The sequence below is a fragment of the Pelmatolapia mariae genome, linkage group LG5 (genome assembly GCF_036321145.2).
Source record: "Pelmatolapia mariae isolate MD_Pm_ZW linkage group LG5, Pm_UMD_F_2, whole genome shotgun sequence".
In the NCBI taxonomy this organism is placed as follows: domain Eukaryota; kingdom Metazoa; phylum Chordata; class Actinopteri; order Cichliformes; family Cichlidae; genus Pelmatolapia; species Pelmatolapia mariae.
In genome coordinates, this window is record NC_086231.1 from 20,619,048 (window position 1) to 20,631,264 (window position 12,217).

Below are 12,217 nucleotides of genomic sequence, written 5' to 3' on the forward strand. Positions count from 1 at the left end.
ATCCATTTCAGAACAGACCCATTACTCAGTATTGTTTAGTACAATGAAACAAAAGATATGAATGGAAACTATCCTATAAGAGTAAATAGAAAAATCACAGATAAACCATGGGCCAGCTGACCACGAAACTCATACATACAAAAAAAAAAGGAAAAAAAAAAAAAAGGATTATTTTTTTCCACACCGATCTCAAGTAGCTGGGCACTACTGAACTGTTTAGTCATGCATGAACTGTAGAAAAATCTATTAATCCAAACTTGAATTCACATTTATCTATTTTTCCAAAATCTATAAATCTCGTGCTAACACGTACCTTCAAAATAATTTAAAGTGAAAACCATAAAAAGCATTCTGCCCCTCATGAATGGCAGGCTCTAGGACCCTTTCAGGATAAATAAGGCACAGCGTGATATCTGTAACTCATTAACTCTGTTAAATGTTGCCTTGCAACAAGCAGGACTTTGGCCAGTGAAGCCACAGCATCGGTCTATGGTTTCTGCAGATATTGAGTAATGCAGGCTTCAAGGCACGACTTTTATATAGAGAAAAGCACAATCATGGCACATTTATACTAGAGAAAATTTGAAAAGGGTATAAATCCTACAGTATTGAGTACACTTCTAAATATGATTGTAAGCAGTTCCCTGCTTACAGTAGGTAACTGTCAGATGAAGTGTAGTGTGAGATACATAGATAAACACCGACGAGACACCACATTAAAACCACTGACAGCTGAGGTGAATGACATCATTGCTACAATGCAACAGTCTGCTGGGAATCATTCAGCCCGTTCATCTTACTTTGACACGTACCTCCCCCCTAAAGGTTGTTCTATACACAATACTACATTACTTTGGCAATGAGTCAGTGGAAACTGCTTAAAAACCACTCGAGTAACTTTAATTAAAGAGCCCATGGAGTTGACACAGGACACAAAGAACTCACTTCCAACATCCCAGGACACACCCAGACATCGCCTGTATGTTTCCCAACGAGCAAGAGCTGTTTACGCGGCACAACAGAGACCTACACTGTACATAAGGCATGTGGTTTTAATGTTGTGGCTGATCGGTGATTATTAGTTCACGGGTTTACGTGTTTCACTGAGTCTGCAGTGCTGGGTTGATGTTCAGGGCTGAGCCAGGCGGCAACGTCCAGTTTTCCGGGCCCTGGTGGGTCTGAAGCAGGCAGTAAAGCTGCTTTAGGTGGGTCACAATGTTATCCTTGATGTCTGGGATGGAAATCTGGAGGCGGATGCTGCCGCTGTCAAGTGATCGCGTGTTGTCGCTAGAAAACATCTCGCTTATCATTCGGGCCACTACTGGAATGACCTGCAGGATGAAAGAGGGCCGTTAAGTGTTGGGAAAAGATACTTCGCAATCTTATTTGTTTAAAAATTCCAAGATAGAACACTTATCATCTTTGGTTTCTTAAGATTCTTTAAACTTTTGGCTGTCATTTTTTATGACTTAGTGACATTTTATAGGCAAAAAGACGACTCAAAAATTATTTGTGCGTGCTGCGATGACACGACTCCATCATCCTTTGATGACCATTAAATTGTTACACATTTCTTTACCTGGACCATGATAAGTTTCCTCTCCTTGGGTCTTCCATCTGGCCACTCCTCCCCGAAACACAGATTGATCTCATAGTCAGGAGTGCTTGGTGCTTGGCCACGCTGTTGAGCTATCACACCTGCACAGCAAACAAAAAATATATATTTAAAAAAAAAAAAAAAAGCTTTTCCACAGGTACTCAAATTCATTTTACATTGCAGGCCACATGCAGCCCACCTTGATCTTAAGGCATAGGCCAAACCGCTGAAACTCCCATTTTTGTCAGTGTAAAGATGTTTAACTACACATTGTATCTCATTTATTAAAAAGAAGTGACATTAATACATACCAGCGAGAAAAGACTCAAGACAGAACAGTTTGACCTTCCTCTGCCGCTCTATGAGATTCGGAGCAGCTGGATTTGGAGCGCAGGGGCCAGACCAGTACACCTTGCACTGGCAGAGACGGACTGCATAGATATCGTGGCCGCTGACCTCCAGGATCAGACCTCTGTCCATCACGTCCAGAAGGCGGTTAGTAAAGACCCTCTGCTTGTCATTGGTGATGTGCTCCGTGGTCGGAAAGCGTAGCTGTTCCAGGTTCACTGGGCCGAACAGCTCTTCCTGATTGACCATGGGCCCGAGGTCTCCGTAGAACAGCCTGCAGCCAAGCGGGTTGCTGACTGTCGCTGTAGGACACATCTCCTTCCCTCTGTAAAGAAACTGCACCTCCAGGTCTGTCACTGGGTCAGAGATGAAGGTGGAAGCGTGTTAAAAAGGAAAATGCAATAAAACTATATTTTAGGTAAAAACAGAAAAAGAAAAAAGCTTAATTTTTGAAAAAGGAGAGGTCACAGAGAAGCAGAAACTTCAATTTTACGACCGTGGTGCACATACTGGACACATATTCTCAATTAATTAATAAAAAGTTCTGTTTATTTAAAAACAAAAAACAAAAACAGGAATAGTGACATCTTCAAGCTTAAAGCAGAGGAGTTGAAACCATCTTTTTATAAAACCAGCAAGTATTGCTGTCTAGAGAAGACTTGAGGTTTTCTGATGTTATATTTTCCTAATTTAAACCAATCAAATGTCATGAAGTTCCACTGCACTTGGAGAGCTACAGCAGGTATCCCCTACACCTCAGCCTGCCACAACAAAAAGCTCAAATTGTTATTTTAAGTTGAAGTCTGCCAAGCAAGCAGGTACAAGACTCGTGTCTTAGCAAAAGTTCACACTCACTTGGAAGGGAACTGATCCACATTTCGGGAGAGGCAAACAAGCCGTCGGGCAGGGGAGGGGGCTGCAAAGACGGATCGGGCAGAGTAACTGGGGGCATGTCGTGTGTCGTTTGCTGCATCTCCACATCCTCAGCCTCCTCTTTAGGCCAGGGTTTAACAGGCTCCTCTTTGGGCCAGACCTCGTTTGATGGGGGACAGCTTGGAGGCTGCATGGATGACTCAGAACCCATCGGAGACCACATAATGAGAGGAGAGGGGGTGCCTACACGAAGAAAATAATTCATTTACTGTTAATAAGCAATCAAACTGGACATTGCAGACACAGGTGTAATGTTTTTAGACAAAGCCATTCACCATTAGATGGGTATGGAGGCAGAGACTCTGGAGTATCTGGAATATCTTCCTCAAGACCATCATCATCCCCGGGTGTCCAGGGGCCAGCATCTGAAGAGCCTGCGGAGTGAGGGAGGTGGCAAATACTGCAAAATTAAAGATGAACGAAGAAAGACGAGAGCGAGCCGCATTAAAGAGCTCTCATTTACCGTGGTTGCTGGGGGGCTGGGGGATGTCACAGACATCATATATCTTCCAAGGATTCATAGGGATCTCTTTGGTGCCATCATAGACGAGGTTGAATTCTCGGCTTTTGTTCAGGGCACATCGAAGCTGAGCTTTCCACTTTGCAGGATCAGGTTCGTCAACTCCCTCCTGGAACTTTCCGGTCTCCACAGCCCATGCCTGGAGGAATATTTAGACCAAATGAAGGGATCAGTATCACACAGTTATTTTTATTTTTATTTATGCACAGTATGCACTCACTTTAAAAAAAATAAGTAAAACCAGTGTTCTTTATTTACTGAGTGGTGCTGGGTCAGCATGTTTGTCAGGAAACAGCTGTATAATGTATTCACAGCTATGTCAGAATGAAAAGACTCTCAAGCCCAGAGGCTCAATTTTTCACGAGGTACACACACCTCGTCACAACAAAGTTTATGCTGATCAAATTCTGTTTTCTTTTCTTTAAAAAAAAAGTTTACTTATTTATTTTATTTTATTTTTAAAAAAGAAAAGAACCTCACAAGCCACAACCTTTACCTTTTGTGCCTCTCCTGTTTAATTTGGTAGGTTTACAGATGAACGATAAAATAAAACACCTACATAAAATTTCATTCAACAGGACCCAGAGAAACCAAATATAACTGGGCTGCAAAGCCAGACGTTTTATTAAAAGTCCTACTTATTATTATTATTATTATTATTATTATTATTATTATTATTATTATTATTATTATTATTATTAGTGGGTATTTTTAAAAGGGTATTAACCAGGAATGAATGAGCATAACCCCTGCTTAAACCTCCTCACTGTCTCTGCAGAAGTACAAGTTCTGATCATGTATAAGGAATAAAGTCACACACACATACACTCACTCCTCTTTTAGTGAGTCTTTACCTTAAAGATGGTGTCCTCATCCTCGTGCTGGGGTGTGTGCCGTGTGGCGTGTTTCCATGGGATCCTGAAGCGCATGTTCTCACGGTCAAGCCACGTCAACCCCGGGTATCGCCCGCTTTCCACCTGCGCGACCAGCCAGGGCTTCAGGCGGACACGCCGAGGGGTGACTGCCATCCTCACTGCCGAGAAAACCCCAAGTGAAATCAGTCCACCCTCAGAAGTCTTAATAAAACCCCCCATATCCCGCTGATCTTTAGTGCACCCCACGGCAAACTACGCTGCAGCACTTATCAGGGGGAAACAAACATTTTAGAGGTGCTGGACTTCAGCTCTGGCAGACGGAGCGACCTTTCAGTTGTTTGCCAGGTTACTTACAGACTAGGCCTCGTATGGCGATTTTGCACGGTGTGTTTAAATAATATGTGAAGTGCAGTATCTGTGTGTCAGTCCAATCCAGTCCAAAAATCAAACACCCGACGCAAGCAAACACGAAAACAAAAGACGACACACATACCTGTGGGCAAAGCAGGAAGTTGGATTTCTAGTCGGCCTGTTAACCAGCAGCTGGAAATAACACCGCTTCGGTGGGTCCAAACTCCCCACGAATCTCCCCTGGAAGCGAACTCACCGATTACCGGTTCGACCAAAGGCGACTAATAACAACGACAGGCGGAGAGCTGGAGCTCAGAACGGCTGATGTTCCTCACTCCTTTGGTCCTTCCCTTTCCACACCGAAACTCAGGTAGGAGTGTGACGTCACACCGGCGGCACACCTTTTCTGAGCAGCTGGGTGATCGTTTTTCACCAAGCATGTGGACAGGGCACTTTATTTTTCCACGAATATCTCAGCTGATCTCGACGAGAACGACATTTTTTATTTTTGTCCTTTAGGAATTTATTTGATCAGATTCGTAATTTCGATACTCTACATTCCTTTTAATATTTATTTATAATATATCAATAAATAAATATAACGAGATACACCAGGCTTTTTGGGACAATTAATATTAAGATCTTTTTGGCGGGGGGTAAAGCTGGCCTTTTTGAGAACACTTAAACTAATTGTGTCCTGTCAGCTTTACATGCTTATTTTTTATACTCACACACTTGCTTTGTTTAGCTAAGAAAAGCGCGACTGGTGTGACATGACTCAGCTGGCAGGAAAAGGAGGCGTTTCAACGAAAAAACAAAACAAAACAAAACAATGCACACAATGAGTTTGCTCCAGACAAGTGGACGGTTGATGATGATCCTATCACCATTAGGAGCCAAAAACAGGCCGACAATATCAAACCACTCCCTGAAACTGCTCATGGACTGCAGAAAGCGTGTCACTTGGCCTGCTTTTGTGATTTTTTCCGGTGTTGGCACAGCATACATCATGTGCTTGTTGCTTCCTGTGTGATGCTAATTGTGTGTGTGTGTGTGGGGGGGGGGGGGGGGGGGTGGTTTTCTTTTGCTTGGGGCGATAGGGTCAGTTTACTTCCAACTGCCTGCAGTATCACCACGGTCTGTCTGATCCAGTTCGGTTAACAGATGTTTCCAGTTTCTCCCAACATAAATGTGACCTTAGGGGCTGCAAAGGGTTTAATAGATGATTTAATAGATAAAATAGTGGGAGGCACTCCAAGAACTGAGATACAAGCAAAATGCGCAATCACTCATTTCTTTATATGTAGAAGTGGAAAATGGAAATAGATGCAGCAATGTGTTGAAACATATTCCAGCAGACACGGGAATACAGTTTACTGATGTAAGTAGGTACTTTGCCATTCAAAGCCCAGAAGATCATTGTCAGAACTTGGAATTGAATTCTAAATTGTACCTTTAGCTACTTAGTTACTAGCAGCCTGCTGCAAAAACACATAATTTGTTCCAATTTCTTTAGATGAACCTATAAAAAATGCCAACAATAAAAAAAACAAAACTATCTACATCAGATGAACAGTACCTGAAAGTCATGTCCACAAGAAATAAGTTTAAAAAAAAGACATGACACAGGACCTGAGGGATGAATTTGACTCTTCAGTTGATCCGTCTACTGTTCACTGAAATCCGAATTACACAAGAACTGGAATTCAGTGAAAGTCAGTGTCAACAGCTGTTATGATGTGAGAAATCCAAATTTGAAATTCTTGGTTCAAATCATGTTGAGTGTGGGTATGGTGGATGTTAGGAGAGAGGTACAACAGTTCTGAAGAGTTAAAAAATTACAAAACAGCTTGCCTAAGAGAGGGTGTTCATACAAAAATCATCACGCCAAATACTGACTTCCAAGCTTTAGAGAACTGTCCAAATTCATTTTTGCCTTAGATACTGTTTTTCCAATGTATGTTTGTAAATGTTTCAATGAAATGCTGCATTTTTCTGCATGCCATGTCGGATAATAGATTTAACAAAAACACTGGCCGGAGTAAGTGTGAGTAAAATGCAATGGAAATATATTAAATAAAATGTTTATTCATTCACATAAATAATCATTAAGGACATCACGCTTGGTATAAACTGAATGTATACCAATCAAGTATTTTATTCTACCGGATTCCATTAAAATGAACATTTAAAAACTGTTCAAAATTACATGGAAAAGTTGCATGTAATTACTGCAAATTAGATAAAGTCAGCATTTTGGATTCACATGATGAAACTACTATAACTGACAAACTGTAAGTTAACTTCTGCTTAAATATTGTTACCTGCCCAACCTTCTGTCCACCAATTAAGACCAAACTATGATCTCTTTTACATCTAGTATCAAAATAATTTCTTTAGTTTCACTAACATTTAGCATTAGGTTGTGGCCCTCACACCATTGCACCATCCCTTCTACCTCTGATGTGTCAAACAATACTGCCAAGTTTGTAATGCATAATAAACACTGGATAGAGGTCATACAGGAATTGGCAGACAGTGAATCTGAAGACTGAAATGGTGTCCCACTAAGGCAATTGTATCTACTGGTATCAGTAGATAGCTTATACACACAAAAATTCACTTTCAGATCATTTGTTCTGATTTTTCTTGGATTCTTGAACAATGTGTCTCATGTCCAAACACTCCCTCATATAAATAAATAAATAAATAATTTTTTTAAAAGTCTGAACTAAAATCTAAGAGTGGACAGTAATATGAAGCACTTTGATTATTCTGCAGACCTTCGTCAAGGCAGCTCACTGCCTGGGCAGTATTTACTTTTGTATTTTTTATATTTGAAAATATTACTTTTAACTGTTGACTTATGATAAATGGAAGAGGATTGATGGATGATGGATAGCACACATGTAGCATTCAATTCATTTTTTAGTAAAATTCATTTAAAGGTTTGTAACAAAAATATCGTGTGAAAAAAGATTTTGATCACAAGTTTATTTTGGGTTTTTTTAAAAAATACAATACTTTACTTTTCTTATTGTAAACAGTTATAACCTGTTACTGTAACCTAAATAACAAGCCACGATAAAGTAATGTGATATTAAGTATCCCAATATTTTATTATCTGTAAGCCTGTATGTTACCAATGCAAACAATGGCAATAAGAAATGAATTAATTCTATATCCCGTTATTAGCACTTTGCCCTTCAGATCAATCTATTGACCTTGAAGGAGAGGTCAAAGGTTAAAGAAAAGAGGATATTTTAAATCTTTCAACATGTTAACACTACACACCACACTTATAAGGCTTATAAGTCTTTGGGTACACTTTGGCTTGCATACACCTCAGTGTTAATTGTTTACACGACTCCACTCTCCTACAAGGTTTTATCAGAATTCATTCACAACTCTTCAAGCTCTAAAGTTCACAGAGAAAATTATGGCACGCACTCACAAACGGTTGCAAAAATATAACCTGCTTGGCTCAGTTAATAACAATCTAGTAGTAAAATAGTGCAGCTAGAAATCGGTTTCTCTGTGTACTCTTTTTGCTTCATGATGATATCACCACAACCTGGGATGCAGTCGCTGCAGTTGTGACATTTTGTTTCATTTCACACATCAGTCATGTTGTCTTCTTCTGACTTCCTGGAATTACAGTGAATAAATATGACACAGGAGATCCGGGTTAACAAGTGACTCAAACCGACTGCTTCATTGTTACATTTGTCAACCAGCAGGTGTCAGCTTAGTGTCAGTTATCACTGCTTTATATAATCATCCCTCTGTAGGCATTATTGAGCTTTTTGGTTGTTATTGATAGGAAGTATTATTTATCAAAAGGGTGTGGATTTATGAAACTCTTTATGTTTACTCAAAGCTAATGCATTCCTCCTTCTTTCCTTTTTTTCTTCAATATGTCTGCACTAAAAAAAGCAAAATAATTGTAACATCAAAGCTGAAAAATTGAATCATGGTTCACGTGAAAAATCACCGGATCACAAATCACTCATAAATATGAGGAACAAATTAACAAAATATCCAGAAGTTGTTGAGATAGTTCAGTTTGGAAGAGGCGATGTTGTAATTCCTACTCCAATGGTTGAAAGAGTGAAAAATTTCATATAATTTTATGTTGATAAAACAGCAGCATAAACTATAAATCAGGACTGAGTGGCTGGGTATGCGTGGATAATCTTCTTCCTCGGGTTGTAGTCCTGTCACTGTCCCACAGGTGAAATCAGGGCCACAGCTGGCCTGAAGTCCCTCAGCCAACACAGTGAGTCTTCTACTGCTACTGTTTTAATGCAGATGTTGATAAGAACTACATTCAACAAGGACTCAGAATATTTCCCTATAATAACAGATGTCCTTTCTCCAGTCTTCTCTCTGTGATCTCTCAGCTTACTCATTTACTGCGCTACTATCCAAAATAATACCACATGTAATAGTGATAAGCTGTATTAAAGGTGGTACACCGTGTTCTAAGCTCTCACTTAGCAGCAGGTATGCATATAGTTTTGGTTTCATTAGGCTACTGCTTCCGTCACCAGAGAAGGTTTCTTTAACAAGGAGAATGATACACTAATAATCAAATTAGCCACAAGAAGCACCAAACTTCTTCGACATACCTCATTACACTGAAACAGGTTTTGAAAAATTTCATAGGAATGCAGAGTAGACAAAGTGAGCTTTCATGAATTAAAAGAAACTCATACATAAATACATAAAAGTTACTATTCTCAAACAATAGAATGAAAGGACAGTAACAAATGGAGATAGAGGTATATATATAACAGCACCCTGACCACACACAGTGGTGAACAACAAAGACAGACTTGAAACACCAGTAACTAAAACTCAGCATCAGGATTCACACCAACAGTGCCTTCATTCCTTGGGAAAATCCGCAGATCTTCCTGTGAACACTTTTCGCAGTAATAATGAAAATGAAAGCTACAGTGTGGGTCCACGATGCTGCCATGCACCGAAACTGCTTTATTGCACACATTCTTTCATTCAGTAAATTTTAAGACATCATCAGTGCTTTCATTTCCACTTCCAGCCAGTTTACACCACATCATAATGGAATGCAAAAAATATTTGTGTTTTAGGTCTTCATTTCCTTTTACTTCAGTGCCTGTAAGCTGTCTGTCTTTTCATGATACATAGCTAAAGTTGCAGTGGAAGCAAGTGGAAAAAAGGAAGAAGCTCAGTTAAATAAAAAACAGCAATACTTCCATTGCTTATTTGTGGTAATTGGTAACTAAGTGAATGATGCACATGCTATGAGTAACTCTTTCTGTTATTGCTGTCTCATCCTGGGCAGTAAGTCCAGTGCTGTCAAGCAGGTAAACCATTAAGAGCGCATTCACACCACACATTCCTCACATTTCAATGAAAATCATGGCCACGATCACCTTCCATCAAGTACAGAGGAACTGGATGGACCAGCTTGTCTCCAAGACGACCTGGTGCTACAGACAGACTTTTTTTTTTTTTTTAAAGGACGGACTGGTTTTCTGGACAGCAATAAAATAAAAACAATCAATTAAAGCATTGTGCCAAAGCTGCGCTTACATAACTACATTCTATATTTTAATGCATATATTCCTCATCCTGTAATTTATAAAAAATATACTTAAGTTAAATCTGGCCCTACACTATGTGAAGGCTTCCTTATTATACTTTATTTAACCAGGTGAAAAGTCTCATTGAGATTTAAATCTCATTTCATATCTTATGTTTACCAAAAAAAAGCAACTCAAGCATGCCTCAGAGAAAAAAAAACAACTTATGTTTGTGCAAAAGTTACATTAAGCAGAGCTAATTACTTAAAGCATAAGTTACCAGAGCTTAATTTAGTGTGCAAAATTAAGTGAGTTCTGTGAAAGCTTAAGTTAGATTCAGTTAATATGCCTGAGTTTATTTCATGTAAAAATACATCAGCGCTGGAAAAGTGATGCACAGAGGCCTATGTTGTATATTTTAAAATCCAATCCAACTTTATTTATAAAGCACTTTAAAATACCCCGCACAGGACCAAAGTGCTGTACAGTAAATAAATTAAGAAAAATAGAATAAAACAAAACAGTAGAAAATAAAATACATACTACACAAAAATTAAAACAGCCCTATATTTAAAAACAAGATTAAACAGCATAGAATAAACTAAAACAACTAAAATAAAAATAAACTAAAACCAACATCTCACAAAGTGTCAAAGGCCAGGGTGAAGAGATGGGTTTTCAGGAGTAATTTAAAAAACAGGCCTGTCTAATCTCTGAAGGCAGATCGTTCCACAGTTTGGGAGCTGCTACAGCAAAAGCACGATCCTGGGTCTAGTCTCAGTCCTGGGTACATTCAGGAACAGCTGATCAGCTGACCTGAGAGAGCGGGTGGGCGTTTAAGGCTATAGCAGCTCAGAGAGATAAGATGGGGCTAGGCCATGGAGGGCTTTAAAAGCCAATAAAAGAATTTTAAAATGAACCTTAAAAGGAATGGGCAGCCTGTGAAGTGAAGTTAAAATAAGGGGAATGCTCTCAAACTTTTGAGTGCCAGTTAAAAGACGAGCTGCAGCATTTTGCACCCTCTGTTAATGAGTACCGGTAATGTATGAAGTACTGACCCCTATATAAAGTGCATTACAGTAATCCAGCTCAGGTGCTAACAAAGGCGTGGATAACTGTCTCAAAGTGCTGCTGTGAAAGAACTGGCTTTATTTTAGCCAGCTGCCTAAGCTGAAAGAAGCTTTAATCCGACTGTCAAGCTTCAGTTCAGAGTCCACTTTGACCCCCAGGTTTGTGACAGTTGGCTTACTATACTGGGCCAAAGTATCTAAAAACACATTGGGGTCTCAGTGGGGCTACCAAAAACCATCACCTCAGTCTTTTTGTCATTAAATTCTTAAAGGTTAAGAGACATCCAACCTTAATGTCATCAAGACACTGAAGTAATGGCTGTATGGAATATGTGCCTTTTTTCTTGAGAGGGACATAGATCTGACAGTCATCAGCAATGAAATGCAATGCCATGTTTTCTCAGTATAGAACCAAGAGGGACCAGATACAAAGAAAAGAGGAGGGGCTCTAGAACTGAGCCCTGTGGGACACCACACAAGAGAGGAGCGGAGGACGACACATTGTCACAGAGACTGACACAAAAAGTTCACCCAGCCAAACAGGACCTGAACCACTCCAGTGCTGTGCCTCTAATGCCCACCCGGTGCTCCAAACAAGAGAGTAAAATGGCACAATCCACTGTATCAAACGCAGCCGTCAAATCTAAAAGCACATGAATAACACAGTCCCCAGCGTCAGTAGCTAAAAATATGTCATTAAAAACTTTTAAAAGGGCTGATTCAGTGATATGTAAGGGTTTAAAACCAGATTGGAAAATGTCTAAAATATTTTCCAGGAATGTCATTAATTGGCTGTGAGCTATCTTCTCAAGAATTTGGGAAAGAAAAGGTAGTTTGGAGATAGGCTTGTAATTTGCAAAAATTGCAGGATCAAGAGCAGGTTTTTTAATCAGGGGTTTGACTAGAGCATGTTTAAAATCTTTAAGGCATCAAACTAACATCAAACTGTGTTT

General features: G+C 39.6%; 1 protein-coding gene across 1 annotated transcript; it reads right to left on the reverse strand.

The window, feature by feature from the left end:
• Positions 1-1,100: 1,100 nt before the first annotated feature.
• On the reverse strand, positions 1,101-4,426 carry irf6 (interferon regulatory factor 6). Its single transcript, XM_063473046.1, has 7 exons — positions 4,253-4,426; positions 3,342-3,537; positions 3,154-3,252; positions 2,801-3,061; positions 1,909-2,301; positions 1,580-1,698; positions 1,101-1,331 (listed from the first exon to the last, which is right to left on the reverse strand). The coding sequence occupies exons 1-7, from the start codon at positions 4,424-4,426 to the stop codon at positions 1,101-1,103; spliced, it is 1,473 nt and encodes a 490-aa protein (XP_063329116.1).
• Positions 4,427-12,217: the final 7,791 nt, after the last annotated feature.